This window comes from Macrotis lagotis, chromosome 1 (assembly GCF_037893015.1).
Source record: "Macrotis lagotis isolate mMagLag1 chromosome 1, bilby.v1.9.chrom.fasta, whole genome shotgun sequence".
NCBI classification, from domain to species: domain Eukaryota; kingdom Metazoa; phylum Chordata; class Mammalia; order Peramelemorphia; family Peramelidae; genus Macrotis; species Macrotis lagotis.
Window position 1 is genome coordinate 650,372,645 of NC_133658.1, and position 22,806 is coordinate 650,395,450.

The window sequence follows — 22,806 nt, forward strand, 5'->3', positions numbered from 1 at the left end:
CTTTCTGTTCCTCATACAATATGAGTGGTCTCTTACTCTTTCCTTGTTTATTCAATGCCTACCACTTCCTTTGCTGCCTTTACGATTATAGCTTAGGCACTATTTTCTGTATAAAGCTTTTTCTGACTCTCTTATCTCCTTGATTCCAATTACTTGTGCTATCTCTCCCAAGCTACCTTGTATTTAGCAAATTTGCAAATATTTCTATTCATTAATTTTATATTATGGATACATTTTCATTGTACTTTCCCTCTAGTGAGGGAAACCTCACTAGAATGTTTTTATTTGAATGGGGATTATTTTGTTCTTTGGCCTCATATCAAAACTAGTTTTCTTCCAATAAAACTATAAAAATGAAGATGGTGTCATAGTGTATAGATTGTTCCCTGGAGGCAAAAAAAATTATAAGTCCACATATAACCTCTTACATATTAGTTATGTGATATAGCAAGAAATATCTTCTCAGTACTCCAAGCAGCTACCTAGTTTAATAATATATAGATGAAATATTGATCAATTTTAATGTGAGGACTTTTTCAAAGCAGAGTTCTTCAAATTAATAAAAGCACAGCTCAAAATAAAACTAAACTGAGACAAGATGGCAGAGTAAAGGCAGGGACTTGTTTGCCTGAGCTATCCCATAAACTACCAAATACTGTTACATATTGATTCTAAATAGATTCTAAAGTGGCAGAACCTTCAAGAAAATGGAGTAAAATAATTTTCCAGCCCAAACAATTTGAAGAATTGGCAGAAAAGATCTGTTGCAGCAGAGTGAAAGAGGACCACAGTGACACTAGCACAGACCAGCCTCAGCAGCAGTGGCAAAAGTAGCAGTTTCCAGATCCCACAAGTCCAGTTGACAGAGACAACTGGAAAGTTCAGCAGGGTCTTTCAGACCTGGGTGAGATTGAAGCACAATCCAGCCAGCACAGAACATGCCAGAAAACCAGGAACAGGCCTGAAGAGTTGCTGAATTAGCAGTGGTAGCAAATGCTTGCTGAGCTCTCAGCCCACAAACAGTAAGTGGTTTGAGTAACTGATCAGAAGGTGATTACAAGGATCTCTTTACTAGCACTGAGGTAGGACTGTTGCTTTACACATACTCAGATCTGAGTCAAAGTCCTAGATGTCAGTCACAGGATGAGGAGGAGGAGTAGCACTCCAGAGCTTGCGGCCACAGGAGAGCAGGAACCCTTGTCAAAGTTCCAGGGAAGAAAGGAAGGTTTGTGATCACTCATAGGCCAGAGTATAGGTCAGGAGAGTTATAAATACTTCCTTAGATTATAACACCTTAGAAGAACTGAAAACTTATGGATCCCAAAAAGCATCTCTGCAAACAGATGCACAAAACCACAGAAGCTTGGGACACTTTGCCTTCCACCCTGGAAGCAGAGTGCTATTTTAACAAAGAGTTAAAATCAAATCATAGACTGGGAAAATGAGTCATCAACAGAAAAAAAATTCTAAATACAGAGTGTTACTATGGTCACAAGTAAGATCAAACACAAATATAGAAGACTATAAAAAAGTCAAAGTTCTAATATCCAGAGCCTCCAAGAAAAGTATAAAGTGCCCTCAGGTTATGGAAGAGTTCACAAAGAATTTTGAAAATCAAATGAGAGGTAGATGAAAAATTGGGAAGAGAAATGAAAGAGATACAAGAAAATAATGAAAAAACTCAACATCATGATATATGAGATGTGAAAAAATATTGAAGAAAATAGCATCTTTAAAAAATAGACCAGGTCAAGGAAGCTAGGTAGCATAGAAGATAGAGACTGGTCCTGGAGTACCTGAGTTCAAATCTGGCCTCAGACACTTAATAATTGCCTAGCTGTGTGGTCTTGGGCAAGCCACTTAACCCTATTTGCCTTGCAAAAAAAATAGACCAGGTCAAATGGTAAAAGAAGTACAAAAAGTCAATGAGAAAAGGAACGTCTTAAAAAGCAGAACTGATCACCTGGAAAAAGAGGTACAAAATTCACTGAAAATAGATCAAACAGAAAAGGAGGCATAAAAGTTCACAGAATATAATAATTCATTAAAAATTAGAATTGGTTAAATGAAAGTTAATGATGCTATGAAAAAATCAAGAAACAATAAAAAATTTTTAAAAAATAGAAAATGTGAAATATTTCTTTGGAAAAACAACTAACCTGGGGAAAGAATGTAGGAAAGATTGTTTGAAAATAACTAAATTATTAGAAAGCCATGATCTTTGATCTATTTTTCAACAAATCTTTCAACAAATTATCAGAAACACTTCCCTGATTTTCTATTGAAAATTCTTTCTATTGAAAAAATCTGATTGTCTCTTGAAAGAGAACCCAAATTAAAAACTTTAAGGAATAATATTGCCAAATTCCAGAGCTCCCAGTTCAAGGAGAAAATTGTAAGCAGCCAGGAAGAAACAATTCAAGTATCATGAAGCCCCAGTCAAGATAACACAAGATTTAGAAACTTCTACATTAAATGATTGTAGGACTTAGAATCTGATATTCCAGAAGTGAAAAGAATTTGAATTATATCCAAGAATCAACTACCCAGCCAAATTCATCATATTCTTTCAGGGGAAAAGATGGACATTTAATGAAACTGGGGACTTCAAACTTCCTGATGAAAAGTCAAACAGACAAAAAGATTGGTTTTCAAATACAAGTATCAAAAGAAACATAAAAAAAAATAAACAGGAAAGGGATAAAGTCTTCCCATAAAGGGTTTATTGAACTATTCATATTCCTACTTGGAAAGATAATACTTGTAACTCATAAGGACTTTCTCATTATTAGGACAGTTGACAGGAGGAGTATAAAGAGACAGAAGGCATCACTGTGAGTTGAATATGGAGTGATGATATCTTAAAAAAATAAAATTAAGCAGTACAAGGGAAAGAGAGAGTTAGAATGGGGTAATTTATTTGACAGAAAAGAGAGAAGAAAAAACTTTTACAGTGGAGGGCAAGAAGGGAAATGGAGAGGGAATGAATGAACCTTACTCTTATCAGATTTGATTCAAAGAGTGAATAACATACACACTCAATTAAGTACAGAAATCTATCTTGCCCTAAAGGAAAATAAGATGGGAAGGGGATAAAAGAAAATGAAGGATCTATGAAAATGAGGGCAGATTGGGGGGAAGGGGTATTCATAAGCAAAACACTTTTGAGGAGGGACAAAGTTAAAAGAGAGAGAATGTAGAATAAAATAGAAAAATGGGATGCCAGAATAAGATAGAGGGTCCTTCCAGGTCAGAGCCAAGATGGCAGCATGAAGCTAACATGCTTCTGGAGCTTTTCCCTACCAAAGATAAATGAAGCCTCTGCACAGAAATTAAAGCTACAGATCCCACCAAGAAAAAGAGAAGATCCAAAGGAGTTTTCAATGGTAGATATGACAGATCTTCAGTGAAGGTCTGACTTTTCTGGGGAAAAGGGGAAATAAAGCCAAGTGAGACTGGAGGGGGAAACATCAGTGGGAGGCTTTAAATCACAGTGCAGTCCAAGTCCCTGGACTTGACAGTAGCATAGGTCCCAGCAGCTAGATAGCAAGCCAGTAGGAAGGGTCCCAACCCCAAACAAAGTCTGAAACCTGGGAATACTGGGGCAAAAGATAGGACTGGATTGGGAACAAATCAATGCATAGGCAAAAGCTGGACATAAAGAAGGAAATAAACCTCTGCAAAGGCAAGCATAGACAAGCATAGACAACATCTTGACCACCAACAAATCAGGGATCATATTCCAATCCCAGCATAAAAAGCTTGGATCTATATTCCCCATACCCCAGAGGCAGAGCTAAAACAACAAAGATAATTTAAAAAACTAAACTACTTGTTTAGTGCCCTACCAAGCAAAATTCCAAAAAATTATTTTAATGGGGTTAGAAAAAATTATAAATAAATACATATGGAGAAATAAAAAGTCAAGAATTTCCAGAGATTCAATGGAAAAAAGTACAAAAAAAGGTGATTTGGCCTTACCAGATATAAAATTATTTTATAAGCTATCAGTCATCAAAACTGTCTGGTATTGGCTAAGAAATAGAGTGGTGGATCAGTGAAATATATGAGGTACAATAGCAGGAAAGGATTATCGTAGTCTGCTATTTGATAAACCCAGAATCCAGTTATGGGGATAAAAACTCTCTCTCTTCAGTAAAAGCTGTTGGGAAAAATGGAAGTTAGTATGGCAGAAACTTGGATTAGACCAACACCTCACACCCTATATCAAGATAAGATCCAAATGGATACTAGATTTAGACATAAAAAACAATATTATAAGCACACTGGATGATCAAGGAGTAGTATAGCTGTCAGATCTATAGGAAAGGAAGCAGTTTATGACCAAGGAAGAGATGGAGAACATCATTCAAAACAAACTAGATAATTTTGATTACATTAAATTAAAAAACTTTTGCACAGACAAAACCACTGTAACCAAAGTCAAAAGAAATGTATTAAATTGGGAAAGAATTTTTACAACTAGTATTTCTGACAAAGAACTCATTTCTAAAATATACAGAGAACTGAGCCAGATTTATAAAAAAAAAAGCCATTCCCCAAATGACAAATGGTCAAAGGATATACAAAGACAATTTACAGAAGAGGAAATCAAAGCAATCCATAGTCATGAAAAATTGCTCTAAATCACTACTTATTAGAGAAATGCAAATTAAAGCATCTCTGAGGTACCACTTCACACCTCTCACACTGGCCAATATAACTAGAAAGGACAATGATCAATGTTGGAAGGGATGTGGGTAAATCTGGGACACTAATACATCATTGGTGGAACTGTGAACTCATCCAACCTTTCTGGAGAGCAATTTGGAATTATGCCCAAAGGGCAACAAAAATGTGTATACCCTTTCATCCAACAATACCACTACTAGGTCTATACCCTGAAGAGATGATGAAAAAAAGGGTAAAAATATCACTTGTACAAAAATATCCATAGCAGCCCTATTTGTGGTGGCAAAGAATTGGAAATTAAGTGACTGTCCTTCAATTGGGGAATGACTTAACAAACTGTGGTATATGTATGTCATGGAACATTATTGTTCTATTAGAAACCAAGGGGGCTGGAAATTCAGGGAAGCCTGGAAGGATTTGCATGAACTAATGCTGAGCAAGATGAGCAGAACCAGAAGAACATTGTACACCCTAACAGCAACATGGGGGTGATGATCAATCTTGATGGACTTGTTCATCCCTTCAGTGCAACAACCAGGGACAATCTGCGATGGAGTATAACATCTGTATCCAGAGAAAGAAATGTGGAGTTTGAACAAAGACCAAAGACTATTACCTTCAATTTCAGGGGGAAAAACGGTTATCTCATTATGTAATTTTGCTATTTCTTCCTTTAGTATATGATTTCTCTCTCATGACATTTAGCTTAGATCAGTGTATACATGGAAACAATGCAAAAACTAACAGACTACCTTCCTTGGGGGTTGGGGGGGAGCCAGAATAGGGGGGAAATTATAAAACTCAAAATAAATAAAATCTTTCTTTCAAAAAATTAGGGGCAGCTAGGTGGTTCAGTGGATAGAGCATGGGCCCTGGAGTCAGGAGTACCTGAGTTCAAATCCATCCCCAGACACTTAATCATTACCTAGCTGTGTGGCCTTGGGCAACCCACTTACCCCCATTGCCTTGCAAAAAAACCTAGAAGAGTGCTCCTAAAGAAAACTACTTTGCAGATAAAGTTGATAGCAATGTCATGTCCAAAGAAATCAGTAAAAAATTACTCACAGGGGAAGTCTCAAACAAGTCTATGAATTGAACTCAAATCCAAAATCTCATAGAAGAGCTTACAAAAGAATTTAAAAACCAAAGAAGAGAGAAAGAAGAAAAATGGAAAGAAGAAATGAGTCATGCAATAAAATTATGAAAAATTGACCAAAGAACACAATGCTGTTAAAAGTAAAAAAATAACAAACTGGAAAAAGAAACACAAATGCTAATTAAAGAAAATGAAACCTAAAAATTAGAATTTAACAAATAGAAATAAATGAATCTACAAGACTACAAGATTCCATCAAACAAAATAAAAAGACTGAAAAAATTGAAGAAAATGTAAATTACATTTTAGGAAAAGCATACGACCTGGAAAATAGATCCAGGAGATATAATTTATGAATCATCAGACTACCAGAAAGCCTAGATCAAAAGAAGAACCTGGAAAATATCATGCAGAAAATTATCAGGGAAAACTGTCCAAGTCTGCTAGAACAAGGAGACAATATAACCATTGAAAGAATACTTATAACCCCTCCAGAAAGAGGCCAGGATAAAAACTCCAAGGACTGTTATAGTCAAACTCCAGAACTCCCAAATAAAGGAGAAAATCCTGCAAGTAGCAAAAAGGAAACAATTTAAATTCAAAGGAAATATAATCATACTTATCTGCCTCAACACTGAAGGATTAGAGAACCTGGAATACCATATAATGGAGGGCAAAGGACCTGGGATTACAACCAATAATTTACTACCCTACAAAACTCAGCATATATTCAGCAAAATTCAATTGGGAAAAAGATAGATGTTCAACAAAATAAAGAGCTTCCAAAATTTCCTGACAAAAACACCAGATCTGAGCAGAGAATTAATCACCAAATACATGACTCAAGAGATGCATAACAAGATAAATAAAAAGGTGAAGGACAAAACAAAACAAAGCAAAACAAATGTCAGTCAAGACCATCAAATTGTATACAATCCTAAAAGGGAAGATATAACATTCATAACTCTCTAGAATTATACTTTGCTTAGGATGGCTAAAGTGTCAAATATAATTGAAGAGATTGGACTTAGAGTATTTGGGTATGGCTGAATCTTCTCTCCATTAAAGTGGTCCTAGATAACATCACTATCTTTGAGGCAGAAAGTCCTGTTGAAAAGGAGGAGTGTTTGCTCTAAAGTTTAAGTGTCTCAATTTTCTTTGACCCACTCTAACTTGCTGCGCTCACAAAGTTTATCACTTTCTCTGATAAGGGCATCATAAGTTGAATAGTCTGATTCAGTATCCCCCATAACTTACAACCAATTGTAAAGTTATTAAATGAAACATTAAGAGAGTCCCAACACTTAGAGCCCTTTGAGAGACTCATAGTTAATTAAATCAGGGTTGTACTTAATCCATACTTTACTTCCTTAACAAAGGGGGCAGGATAGATTTCCTTGGGGGAAAGTGTACAAATAGTTCATGACATGGTTATGCTTTGGATGATACTTTGGCTTATACAGCTTGTGTGTGCTGGGAGGGTACTTGAAAAGGGAGTAAGTTAAATTTGATATAATTTAAGACTTTTTGAAAAGTGTACTTCTAATGAGACAGAAGAGGGTAGGGTACTTAGTGACTTTGAAGCAATGACAATTATCAAACATTCAAGCAATCAATCCTTGATAGTATTTTGATAATATTTTGAGTTTATCAAGCAATCAATTAATCAAGCTGTGACTGATGATACCTGATTTATATTGATTGTGTGATAAATAATAGCAGGTGAAGAGGCACAAAGATTTTTAATTTTACAGGGAAAGAAGGGAGGGTGTGAACACTGAGTAAATTCTATTCAGTAGATTTGGTCTGGAGAGGGACTAAAATACATCCCCACTTGGGTTTAAAAGTTTATCCAACTCTAAGGGAAGGGTGGAGGGATCAAGGGAAAGAAAAGATAAGGGGGAATGGGACTGGTAAAAGGGAAGTTGGAGCTATAAGTGAAAATAGACTAAAAGTCAAAATTTAAAAATTAAAGGGGCCCTGGAGTCAGGAGGACCTGAGTTCAAATCTGGCCTCAGTCACTTAATAATTGCCTAGCTGTATGACCTTGGGCAAGTCACTCAACCCCATTGCCTTAAACTTTTACAAAGGGAGAAAAAAAAGTTAAGGGGGAAAGGGAGTAAAACTTTGGTGAGGAGGAATAAGAGAAAAAAGAGAGAAAAATATAAATGGGGAAAGATAGCATGGAATGAAATACAGAATTATTCATCTTGACTGTAAATGTGAATGAAAGGAACTGTACCATGAAACAGAAGATAGTATAATGGATTAAAAACTAGAATAGTACAATATATTGTTTACAAGGAACACATTTGAGATAGAGAGACTCACACAGAGTAAAGGTGAAAGGCTGGAACAAAATATACTATGCTTCAGCAGAAGTAAAAAAATTAGGAGTAGCATCTGATCTCAGATAAAGCAAAAGTAAAAATGATCTCATTAAAAGGGATAAGGAAGAGAATTACATCTGCTTAAAGGCAACATAGATAATGAAGCAATACCATTATGAATTATGAATCTAGTGGTATAGCATCCAAATTCGGGGAGGGGAAAGTTGAGGGAATTACAAGGGGACATAGACAACAAAACATTAATAATGGGGAATCTCAAATTTCCTCTCCCAGAACTAGATAAATCTAACCACAAAAAAAAAGAAGGAAATTATGAAAGTGAATGAAATCAGAAAACTTAGATATGATAGAACTCTGGAGAAAACTTAATGGGAGTAGAAAAGAATGTACTTTTTTCTTGGTAGTACATAGCACCTATAACTAAATTGACTAGGTACTCAGGCATCAAAACCTTATGATCAAATGCAGAAAGGAAAAAATAATAAATGCATACCTCTCAGATCTTGATGCAATAAAAATTAGATGTAATAAAGAGTCATGGAAAGATAAACCAAAAACTAATTGAAAACTAAATAATTTTATTTTAAACATTGAGTGGATCAAATAACAAATCATAGAAATAATCAATAATTATATCCAAGAAAATTCTAATAATGAGACATCATACCAAAATTTATGGGATGCTGCCAAAGCACTTTTGAGGGATAATTTTATGTTTCTAAATGTTTATTTGAATAAAATAGAGAACAAGGAGATCAATGAATTGATATGCAACTAAAAAAGCTAGAAAAAGAACAAATTAAAAACTCCAATTAAATACCAAATTAGAAATTCTGAAAATCAAGTGAGAGATTAAAAAAACTGAAAGCAAAAAAAATTTTTTGATATAATAAATAAAACTTAGAATTGGTTTTATGAAAAAGTCAATAAAATAGATAAATATTTGGTTAATCAGATTTTTTTAAAAAAAGAAAAAAATTACCATTACCAAAATTACCAAATTACCATTATCAAAAACGAAAAGAGTAAATTAACCATCAATGAGGAGGAAATTAAAGAGATACTTTGCAATTCCTTTGTCTTACTGTATGCCAATAAATTTGATAATCTGAATGAAATGGATGAATTTTTACAAAAATACAAACTGCCCAGATTAACAGAACAGAAAATAACATACTTAAATAACTCCATTTCAGAAAAAGAAATTGAAGAAACCATCAGTAAAATCCCTAAGAAAAAGGTCCACATGGATTTACAGGCGAATTCTACCAGACACTTAAGGACCAATTAATTCCTATTCTACATAATCTATTTTAAAATTTAGAAGAAGGAGAACTGTCAAATTCCTTTTATAACACCAACATGGTGCTGATACTTACAACAGGAAGAAACAAAACAAACAAAGAAAATTATAGATTAAGCACCCTAATAAACATTAATGCAAAAATCTTTAAAATAAATTTAGCAGTGAGATTACAGCAAGTTATTGCTAAGATAATACACCATGATCAGGTAGGATTGATACCAGGTAGGCAGGGATGGTTCAATATTAGGAAAACATTCAAAATAATTAAACACATCAATAATAAAACCAACAGAAAATATATGATTATCTCAATAGATGCTGAAAAAGACTTTGATAAAATACAGCATCTATTCTTATTAAATCACTATAAAGTTTAGGAATAAATGGAGGTTTTCTTAAAATAGTAAGTAGTATTATTATTACAAATGTTTTTCATAATGGAGATAAATTTGCAGCATTTCCAATAAGATCAGAGGTGAAACAAGGTCGCCTGTTATCACTACTACTACTATTCAATATAGATTTAGTAATGTTAGCTTTAACAGTAAGAGAAGGAAAAGAAATTGAAGAGAACAGAATTGGCAAAGCTTTTACTCTTTGCAGATGATATGATGATATATTTAGGGAACCCTAGGAAATGAACTAAGAAACTGCTTGAAGCAATTAACAACTTCAGCAAAACAGCAGAATATAAAACATCAACTCAAGAGCAAGAGATAGAAAGAGAAATTCCATTTAAAGTAACAGTAGACAGCATTAAATACTTAGGAATCTACCTCCCAAGGCAAACACAGAAAATGTATGAACACAGTTATAAAGCATTTCTCACCCAAATAAAGTCAGATCTAAATAATTAGGAAAATATCATTTGCTCATGATTAGATTAAGCTAATATAAATGACAATTCTACCCAAATTAAATTACTTATTCAGTGCCATACCAATCAATCTACCAAATGATTATTTTACCGAGCTAGAAAAAAATAGTAACAAAATTCATCTGGAGCAGCAAAAGGTCAAAAGTAGCAAGGGAACTGATGAAAAATGTAAAAGGAGGTAGCTTAGCTCTACTAGACCTAAAATCATACTATAAAGTGGCAGTCATCAAAACTGCATGGGGGTGGCTAGGTGGCATAGTGGATAAAGCACCAGCCTTGGAGTCAGGAGTACCTGGGTTCAAATCTGGTCTCAGACACTTAATAATTACCTAGCTGTGTGGCCTTGGGCAAGCCACTTAACCCCATTTGCCTTGCAAAAACCTTTAAAAAAAGAAAAAAACTGTATGGTACTGGTTAAGAAAAAGTGTAATGGATCAGGAGATTAGGATAATTTAAAAAAATAGGAGTAAATGACTACAGTAATCTACTATTTGACAAATCTAAATGCATTAGTTACTGGGATAAGAATTCATTGTTTGACAAAAATTGTTGGGAAAACATGTCAAAAAATAAAGTCAAAATGGGTACAGGATTAAGACATTAGGGATGATAAATTAATAGATCAGGAAATAATATATATAATCTATGAAAAAGGAACAAATTTATGACTAAACAAGAAATAGAATAAATTATAAACTTCAAAATTAATGATTTTGATTATATTAAATTAAAAGTTTTAGGCACTAATAAAATCAGAAGGAAAGCAGAAAACAGAAACAATATTCACAACTAGGAGTTCTGATAAAGATCTCATTTCTAAAATATATAGAGAATTGCATCAAATTTATAAGCTTTCAAGTCATTCCCCAACGGATAAATGATCAAAGAATATGAATAGACAATTTTCAAATGAAGAAATTAAAGCTATATATAATATGAAAAATGCGACAAATCATTATTGATTAGAGAAATGCAAATTAAAACAACTCTGAGGTATCACCTTACACCTATCCAATTGGCTAAGATGACAAAAAGGGAAATTGATCAGTGTTGGAGAGGTTGTGAGAGAATTGGGACATTAATGCATTGCTGGTGGAATTGTGAAGTGATCTAACCATTCTGGAGAGCAATATGAAACTATGCCCAAGAGCAAAGATATTATTCATATCCTTTGAAGCAGCAATTACAATTCTAGGCCTATCCAGAAGAAATTTTTAAAAATGGGGAAAAATCCCACATGTTCCAAAATATTCATAGCGGTTATTTTTGTAGTGTCAAAGAACTGGAAATTGAGGGGGATGCCAATCAAATGGGAAGTAGTTAAACAATTTATGGTAGTTGAATATTATGGAATATTATTGTTCTATAAGAAACCATAAATGCAGGCAGCTAGGTGGCATAGTGGATAAAGCACCAGCCCTGGAGTCAGAAGTACCTGGGTTCAAATTCAGTCTCACACTTAATAATTACCTAGCTGTGTGGCCTTGGGCAAGCCACTTAATCTGTTTGCCTTGCAAAAACCCTAAAAATAAAACCCATAAATGGTTGGACTCTAGAGAAGGTGAAATGAATTATGGGTTCTTATGCTGAGCGAAGGGAGCAGAACTAAAAGAACAATGTAGACATTAACAACCACACTGTAAGATGATGAACTCTGTTGGATACATCTGCTCTCAGCAGTTCAGAGAGCTAGAGCAACCCTATTAGATCAACTATGGACAATGCTATCCACATCCAGAGGAAAAACAAAACAAAACAAAATCCTTCAGAATCTGATAAACATCACATTGACTTCGTAAAAAAAAAAAAATTCTTTTTTGTATTTTTTTTCCCTTTAATCCTAATTCCCATACTGAAAATGACTAATCTGTAAACATACTTAGCAAATGTATATGCACAATATTAATTTGACTGTTCACTGCTGAGTGGAGGGTGCTGGGAAGGGACGGTGGAAGAAAATTTTCTAACTTAAAAATATACATATGCAAATGGATGCATGTTGAAAAATTTCATGACATGTATTTGGAAAAATAAAATATCAGTAAAAAAAAGAGAATAAGTATGGAAGAAAATCAACTAACTATAGTAACTGTGAAAAAATTTTGCAACATGTTTCTCCTCTAAATACCTTATTTCACAAACATATAGATAACTAAGTCAAATGTGAAAATAAGAGCCATTTTACAGTTTATAAGTGATCAAAAGATATGAACAGTTTTCAGATGAAATTATCTATATTAAAAATGTTCTAACTCACTATTGATTGGTGAAATGCAAATTAAAACAATTCTGAAGTTTTACCTTATACCAATTAGATTGGATAAATGGACAGAAAAGGTAAATGATAAATGTTGAAGGGGACATATGGAAAATGAGACATTAATACATTTATTGGAATTGTGAACTGAATCAACCATTCTGTAAAGCAATTTGGAACTAGGCCCAAAAGTCTATAAAACCAGGCACACCATACCCTTTGACCTAGTAATGCCACTAGTAAGTCTGTATCCTGAAAGACATGAAAAACAAAAAGCAAAAGACCCTACATATACAAGGATATTTACAGGAACTCTTTTCTGGTGGCATGGAATTGGAAATTGAGGGAATGCCCATCAATTTTGGCTTGACTGAAAAGTTATGCTATATGATTGTGAGGGAATGTTGTTTTGCTATAGAAAATGATGAGCAAGATGCTCTCAGAAAACCTAGAAAGATTTACATGAGTTGATGCAAAATGAAATGTACTATATACAAATTAACAGCAATATGGTAGGTTGATCAGTTGTGAATGATTTAGTTATTCTCAGCAATACAATGATCCAAGACAATTCTGAAGGACTCATTAATGAAGAATATTATACTTCTTCAGAGAAATAACTGAAGGTGTCTGAATCCAGATTAAAGTACAATTTTTTTACCCTACTTTTCTTGAGGTTTCTTTTTGAGGGCAGAGGGTGTCTATGTTTTCTTTTACAACATGACTATTATTGAATTATTTTGCATGACTATATATTTATAACCTATATCAAATTGATTGCTTTCTCAATGAGGGGGGTGGATGGAGGAAAGGAGAAAATTTGAAACTCAAAGCTTTAAAAATGAAAGTTGAAAATTTTTTACTTTGCTTACATGTTTTACAATAGGGAAAAGTAAATATTAAATAAACTTGATAACAAAAAGAAAAGAAAAAAGAAGAAAAGAAAAGAAAAGGAAAAATAGAAAGGAAAGAAAAAACAAAACCTTGTCACAAAAGTTCTGCTCATTGTAGTCCAAACTTCACCATGCAACCTGCTGTTCTACATTTAACTTCTTTAGTCACACTGCTTCTCTGTTCATGAAATGGATGGATAGATAGATATAGATAGATAGATAGATAGATAGATAGATAGATAGATAGATAGATAGGCAATTAGATAAGATTTGATAGAGATATAAGTGATGCAGCTAGAGAGAGGGAGAGACAGATAGAGATCATTAAAGATATAGACAGAGAGATATAAATGCAATATAAATTTAGCAGACATAAATAGATACATCTACTGTCATGTTTAAACCTCCATCCCTTCTTAAAATGATATTCCTTTTCCCTTAACTTATTGAGATAATAATTATCCTCTATGATCCACATTAAATTCATCCCTGTTTAGTCATCCCTGAAACATCTATTTTGAAGTCATCTTTCCGTCCTATACAATAAACAGAACATATCGTTTGTATCACATTGATGGGTATACATATATATATATATATATATATATATATATATATATATATATCACTTACTGCCTGTATTAAAGTTATTCTTTGTATATTCCTTATTTCCCCAACATATTTATAAGGAAAAAAAGAAACATTAGTTTTCTTTGACTTTTTTGTCTTTCTAATGATATTTAAAGGATTGTTGTGCATAGTTAATAGTTGTTCACTATATATATATATATATATATATATATATATATATATATATATATACTGATTGAAATGGCAAAAATTTATGGACAGTCATTGGAACCTATGAGGAAACCATTTTAAATACATTTTAAAACTATTCTAACTTTAATGTATTCAAATGACTCATTTAAGAAAATATTATTACTCTTTATCTTTTAAAGGGTAGGGACCTGCAAGTAATATTGCATATATGATCAAACTCAGTTGGTGTATTAGGTAGTGGTAAATTTTTCTCACCTAATTTTTTATTCTTTGCTAAATGGAATGACTAACAAGGTAGAGAAGTTTATATTTATAAATGAAGTTGGTACCAAAATACAGTTTAAAATCTCCACAAAAATTGAAAAACTATTTTTAATTCAAAAGAAAAAAATCAACCATCTAAATGGTCTAGGAAGCTTTATATTTTCTAAAAAATTACTAAGATGATAGTTTTTCAGATGAATCTATAATAATTTGATATGAAATCATATTCACAGTTAACAGAAACTTTTAAAGTTACCACACATATGTAGACAAGTATATTACATAACAATACTCCATTAGTCTTTTTCTTAGAAGAGATAAATATTATCAACATTACATAGAAAACAGGAAAGAGAAATAATATCAATAACAATAATTTTTATTATTAAATGAAATACTATTAAATTACATTATTCAAATGATTTTTAAAGCATCTTGAGGAGGCAGATAGCACCTCTCTGATAACCTTTAATAGGTTGGATGCTAATTATTTTCAAACTTTTTGAGAGTCTTAGGTCCCAAAGCACTTCTAAAGATCTGTGAAGACAATTATTTAGATTCTATATATATATATATACAATAGTGAGTCTTGATACAAAGAAAAGATTCAGTTCTTTCCATCTAACTCTCAATAATAAAGTCAGTATTACATTAAATACTATTTTAAGAAATTATTATTGTTCAGAAGTAGTTCACTATATATATATATATATATATATATATATATATAATATGAGTTGATAGTCCTTAAAATCCTATACAAATTCTTGTCAAATTATTTAATTAATATTTTCAATGATTTCAGTAAAGAATATACCTTCATTTTTAAAAGGATACAAAGAGGCAGAGCCAATATGGTAGCCCAGAGTAAACATTACAACCAAATGCTCCCACCATTCTTCTCCATTTAAAGTAATACATCAAATTGAATTCTAGGGCAGCAGAAGCAACAAAAATCAGGATTAGACATTCTTCCAGACCAAGACATTTTAGGGTGTTGATAGAAGAGGTCTGAGACAATGAAGTGGAGGTTAGAACAGAGTACACATAGAACTAATGCCAGTTGAGTATCTTGACAGTGGTGACAGCAGCTTCTGGACTCTCAAGCCAAAGACGGTAATGGAATTGGGCAATCCGTCATAAAGGATTTAGAGGGGACTACTAAGCCGGCACTTGGTATAAAAATTAAAGTTGTTTTGTACCTCCACTATTCATACTCATTTTGGTCACAGTTGAAGAGTAGTGCTTCTGTCATTAGAGATCAGGGTCCCTGAGGAGTAGGATCACTTGTGATTACAAAAAAGCAGGGACCTTTCCTGGGTAAGGACTAGAGAGCAGACCAAGAAAGTGATGACTGCATCTTTTCACATAATGCCATTTGGAAGCACCAAAATCTTCCAAATCCCCAGAACAACCTCTAAAAACAGGAATGCAAAAAAAAATCTTAAGCTTAGGATACATCTTCTTTTCTCTACTCCAGTAACAGAGTTTAACTTTAGCATAAAGTTAAAAGTCAAGAAACAGGCTTGAAAAATGAGCTAGCAGCAAAAAAGAAAATTAATGAAGAAATAAAAGATACTATAATTATTTGGAAGATCAAGACAAAGTCAAAAGAAGAAAATATTGTCAAAACATCAAGTAAAAAAACTCAAAGAAAAATGTGACTTGAACATAAACCCAATAAGAACTTTGCGAAGTAATGTTAAAAAAAAAAAGATGATGAAAATCAAAGTGATAGAGGTAAAGGAAACAAAGAGTGATGCAAGGAAATTATGAAAAGATAATAGTTCAGTAAAAGAGGAACACATAAATACTAAAGAAAATAACAATTAAAAACATAATTGATCAAGTAGAAAAAGTACAAAGCTTCACTGATGAAAGCAATCCCTTAAAAAGCAGAACTGGATTAATAGAAAAGGAGGTACAAAGCTCACTGAAGAAAATAATTCCTCAAAAACTAAAATTAGGTATTAGAAGCTAATGATTCCTTGAAACATCAAGAAACTATTAACAAAGACAAAAGATAAAATAAAAAAGAAAATTTAAATATATCATCAGAAAAAAAAGAACTAATCTTGAAAAACGATCAAGGAAAGACAATTTAAGAATCATTGGATTTCCCAAACAGAGCCAAGATGAAAGTTAGCATGCTCTTAGAGCTTTTCTCTACATGATAAATGAAGTTTCTACAGACATTAAAGCTACACATCCTACTAAAAAGGGGGGGAGAAAGTTCTCAACTCTAGACATTAGAGGATCTTCAGTAAGTCTGATTCTTCAGTGGGGAAGGGGAAGTAGAGCCCAGCTAAGCAGGAGAGTGGGAAAGTCATTGGAAGGCTTATAATAGCAATACAGCAGATCAGGTCTACCAGTCAGATAGCAGGAAATCAAGAAAACCAAATTCCAGACAAACTCTGAACCCTGGGAAAACTGGGACAACAGAAAGGACTGAGTTGGGAACAAACCACTGAATAGGTATAGCCTAGACATAATGAAGGAAACAAACTTCTGCATGGGCAATGCCTGCGTTGCATAGGCAACATCTTGGTCAGCAATAAACCAGAGATCAGACCCTAGCCCTAGTTCAAAAAACACAGGACTATATTCTCTATTCCCCAAGAACAGAACTCAACTGACAAAATGAGCAAAGAAAATCAAAAGGAGTGCTAACCATAGAAAACTACTCTGCAGATAGAGATGCTAAAAATGCCATCTAGACAAAGGCAAAAATAATAAATGCATGATTTTCAGATCATTATGTAATGAAAATTACATGTAATAAGGGGCCACAATAAGTTAAACCACAATTGAATTGGAAACTAAACCTAATTTTACAGAATGAGTGGATCAAGCAACAAATAATAGAAATAATCAAAAATTTCATTCAAGAAATGAAAACTATAAGACATTATACCATAATTTATAAAGTGCCAAAGCAGTTTTTAGCAGAAATTTTATATCTCTAAATGCTTATATAACTAAAAGAGAAAAAGAGGAGATCAGTGAATTGGGCATGCAACTAAAAGCTAGAAAAAGAACAAATTAAAGATACCCAGTTAAATATCAAATTAGAAATTCTAAACATCAAAGGAGAAATTAATAAACTAGGAAGCAAGAAAACCATTGATCTAATAAAATAAACTAAGAGTTGGTTTTATGAAAAGTCCAATGAAATAGAAAAACCTTTGGTTAATCTGACTAACAAAAAAGGAAGAATGTCAAATTATCAATTTGAAAAATGAAAAGGATGCACTTACCATCAATGAAGAAGAAATTATTGAGATAATTCAGATTTTGCCCAATTATATGCTAATCTATATGACAACCTGAATAAAATAAATGAATATTTACAAAAATATAAACTACCCAGATTGGCAGTACAGGAAAAAAATAAATAACCCATTTCAGACAAAGACATTGAAGAAACCATCAAAAAATTCCTTAAGAAAAAGTCCCCTAGTCTAGGTGGATTTACAAGTGAATTCTACCACACATTTAAGGAATAATTAATTTCAATTCTGCATAAACTATTTTTAAAAATAGGAAGAGTTCTGTCAAATTTCTTTTGTGACACTCATATGGTGCTGATATCTAAACTAGGAAGAGTCAAATAGACAATTACAGACCAATGTTTCTAATTAATATTGATGCAAAAATCTTAAATGAAATTTTAACAAAGAGATTACAACAAATTATTACTAGGATAATGCACCCTGATTGGGTAGGATTTAAATCAGGTAGGCATGAATGATTCAATAACAGGAAAACACTCAACATAATTGAATATATCAATAACAAAATCAACAGAAATCATCATCGCAGTAAGTGCTGAAGAAGCCTTTGGCAAAAAATAACATCCATTCCTATTAAAAACACCAGCAAATATAGGCATAAATGAAGTGTTCCTTAAAATAAGCAGTATCTATCAAAAACCATCAATAAACATTACATATAATGGGGATAAACTCAGAGCATTTTCCATAAGATCAGAGCTGAAACAAGGAAGCCCATTATCACCAATACTATTCAATACAGTATTAGAAATGCTAGCTTTCTCAATAAGAGAAAAAAAAGAAATAGAAGGAATGAGAATTGACAGTGAGGAAGCAAAACTTTCACTCTTTGCAGATGATATAATGATATATTTAGAGAATCCTAGAAAATCAAGTAAAAAACTACTGGAAACAATTAGCAACATCAGCAAAGTGCAAGATAATAAATAATAAATTCACATAAAATCATAAGCATTTCTATATATATATATGAAGAACAAAGCCTAAGAGTAGCAGATAGAATGAGGAATTCCATTTAAACTATATTGAATTATAGACAACACAAACTACTTGGGAATCTCCCTCCTAAGGCAAACCTAGAAACTGGAATAATTCCAAAAGACTTTTCACACAAATAAGTCAAATGTAAACAATTAGAAAAAACATCAATTGTTCATGGTTAGGTCAAACTTATATAATAAAAATGACAATTCTCAAATTAAATTACTTATTCAGTGTCATACCAATCAAACTACCAAAAAAAAACCTATTTTACAGAGTAAAAAAAAAATCAAAACAAAATTTGTCTAGAATAACAAAAGGTCAAGAATATCAAGGGAACTAATTTTTTAAAAAATACAAATGAATGTGGTCTAGCTGTACCAGATCTAAAATTCTACTCTAAAGTGGCAGTCATTTAACCTCCCTGCTACTGGTTAAGAAATAGAGTAATGGACCAGTGGATTAAGATAGTTACAAATAGTAAATGACTATAGTAATCTATTGTTTGACAAATCCAAAGACATTAGCTTCCTGAATAAGAACTCACTACTCAACAAAAACTGCTGGGAAAACTTGAAAACAGTATGGCAAAAACTAGGCAAAGATCTGTATCTCAGGGGCGGCTAGGTGGCGCAGTGGATAAAGCACTGGCCCCGGAGTCAGGAGTACCTGGGTTCAAATCCAGTCTCAGACAATTAATAATTACCTAGCTGTGTGGCCTTGGGCAAGCCACTTAACCCCATTGCCTTGCAAAAAAAAAAAAAAAGATCTATATCTCACACTCTACCAAAATAAAGTCAAAATGGGTACAGAACATGGGGTGGCTAGGTGGCGCAGTGGATAAAGCACAGGCCCTGGAGTCAGGAGTACCTGGGTTCAAATCTGGACTCAGACAATTAATAATTACCTAGCTGTGTGGCCATGGGCAAGGCACTTAATCCCATTTGCCTTGCAAAATCCAAAAAAAAATTTGGTACAGGATTCAGATATAAGGGCAAATACCATATACCAATTAAGAGATCAAGAAATTTTCTATCTGTTGGATTTTGGAAAAGAGAGACATTTATAATTAACCAAGAAATAGAGAGCATTATTAATTGCAAAAAGGATGATTTTGATTATATTAAATAAATAATAAAACCATTGCAGCCAAAATTAGAAGGAAAACTAAACTGGGAAACAATTTTCACAGCTAGTTTTTCTGATAAAGGTCTCATTTCTAAAATCAATAGAGAACTAAATCAAATAAATCATTCCCCAATTGGTGAACAGTCAAAGGATATGAACAGGTAGTTTTTCAGATGAAGAAATTAAAGCTATATATAGTCATATGATAAAATATTCCAGATCATTATTAATTATAGAAATGTAAATTAAAACAACTACCTCATAGTTAACAAATTGGTTAAGATGACACCTCATGGGGCGGGTTCAAATCCGGTCTCAGACACTTAATAATTACCTAGCTGTGTGGCCACTTAACCCTATTTGCCTTGCAAAAAAAAAAACAACCTAAAAAAAAAAGATGATACCTCACACTTATCAAATTGGTTAGGATGACAAAAAGGGAAAAAGTTCAGTGTTGGAGAGGATATGGAAAGATTGGGACATTAATTCATTGTAGGTGGAATTGGGAACTGATTCAATCATTCTGGAGAGTAATCTGGAACTATGCCCAAATAGCAATAAAACTGATCATACTCTTTGACCCAACAAAACCAAATCTAGGTCTATATCTAAAAGAAATAATAAGAAATGGGAGAAGTCCTACATGCCCAAAAATATTTATAGCAGCTCTTTCTGTAGGGGCAAAGAATTGAAAATTGGGAGGGTTCCCATTATTTGGGAATTACCAAATAAATTATGACATATGATGAATGTTATTGAGTACTCATTTTTTCTCCATTGTGAGTTGATCAACTGTGATGGACTTATCTCCTCTCAATAGTCTGGAGATTAAGAACAACCCTGGGAGACCTGTTATAGACAAGGTCATCCGCATCCAGAGGGAGAAAAAGCAAAAACAAAATCACAGAATCTAAATTTATGTGATGGTCAAATAAATATATTTGACCTATTTTTAAACCTCCAAGTCAGAATCAATTCATAAAACTGCAAAAGGATCAATGATCTCAAACTTGGAGTTTGATCGTGTACCCTACACTATAAGCTGTGTTATATACCTTCTCAAACACTTCCCTCCTATGCTCCAACTCTCCAAAGCCCTTCCCACTCTAAGGGTTTTTCCTATAGTAATAAAGAAATATGAAGACAATTTAATATACCATAGAAGCAGAAGCTTACCACTAAGAGCTTCCATTAATTGCTCTGTCGATGGTTCTGGATAGTTCCTCAGTAGAGTATATATGGACATTACCATTCCTGGACTGCAGAATCCACATTGAGTACCATGGCATTTTGCAAGCCTCTCCTGAGAAGAAAAAAAAAAAAGATTATACCTCAAATTAGCATCACTTTCAATCGTGATCATCAAAAAGCACCTATCTAGAATACAGTGACAAAGCAAACTACAATTCAAGAAAAGCCACTCAGGAACAAGCAGTCCTTCCTCAAAATTGGGATTTCTCTAAGAAGGGCATGCAGTATATTTTAAGCAATATTATCCTTGGCTTAAATTTAAGGTCAGGGTGGGAGGGGGTAAGTATCCTAGAAGATGAGCAAACATGCTTCAGTTCATTGCTAGGTTCTATTAATGTTTTTCCCTTTCTTTCCCTTCTCTCAAGGAAGAACAACTACAAGGACAAAGATTTTCTGCAAAATAATGCTCTATGAATTAATCTTCAATATATTTTAATATTATTTTCATCTGGTCTTTATTTCTATTCTCTATAATGGGTATATAATAAAAGATCTCTAAGATCCTTTTTAGCTTTAAATCCTATAACTATATGTCACTCACTTTACCGTCCTTAGAAGTACTATCAGAAGGGATGACTATTTTGGTGTATAAATTAATCTGGCTCTGCTTGGGGGGGAGGGGACAGGGAGAGGAGGGGGAATATCCACCTACACATGTATATATTTAATCTGTATTTTGATATTTTCTTAAGTCTTAGAAACTACTTGCTATATGAATATTATGGAATACTATTGTTCTATAAGAAACCATAATGGTCAGACTCTAGAGAATCATGATGCTGAGTGAAGGAAGCAAAATCAAGAGAACAATATACACATTATTAACAGCATTGTGAGATGATCAATCATGATGGATGCAGCTTCTCTCAGCAGTTCAGGGAGCTAGAACAACCCCATTAGACAGGCTGTGGACAATGCTATCCCCATCCAGAGGAAGAAAAACAAAACAAAATCCTTCAGAATCTGAACATTACATTCATTTTTTTTTTAAATACTTTCTCTTATGCATTTCTTTCCCTTAATCTTAATTCCTCATACCAAAAATGATGAATTCGTAAAAATGTTTAACACGAATGTGTATGGACAATATTAACCTGACTATTCACCACTTATGGGAGGGGAGTGAGAAGGGAGAGTGGAAGGAGATTTTGCAGCTTAAAAATATACATATGTATATGGATGAACGTTGAAAAACTTTCATAATATGTATTTGGAAAAATAAAATATCAATTAAAAAGTCTTGGAAACTAACCAAATAATAAATCAAGTTATGATTTGTAATAATTACTCATTTTTAAATGTTCACACTAACAACTTAACAGTTGACTCTCTGGCTCTCACAAATTGATTCAAGCAGACTTCAACACATCTGAATAAAAGTAATAAAAATAGAAACAGAATGCAAAAATGGATTGGACGCAGAAAGACCTGGATTCAAGTTCTACCTCTGATAGAAATACTGAGAGTATGACAGAAGGAAAATGATTGAACCTCTCATTGCTCCACTCAAGCTTCTCAATCTATAAGGACTGTTGGTAATATGCTTTACAGTAACAGGAGTTTCCTCATGAGTAGTTCCCCAGGAAGATAATATGAAAAAAGGATCAAATTAAAAGGATAGATAGATAGATAGA

The 22,806-nt window shown here is 33.1% G+C and overlaps 1 protein-coding gene across 1 annotated transcript in view; it reads right to left on the reverse strand.

Moving 5' to 3' along the window:
* LOC141507571 (aldehyde oxidase 4-like) overlaps window positions 1-22,806 on the reverse strand; it is a 159,108-nt gene that overhangs the window by 118,381 nt on the left and 17,921 nt on the right. Inside the window, exon 5 of the mRNA XM_074215353.1 lies at window positions 21,098-21,224. Within this exon, the coding sequence (XP_074071454.1) occupies window positions 21,098-21,224 (127 nt within the window). The remainder of the gene's footprint in view (window positions 1-21,097; window positions 21,225-22,806) is intronic.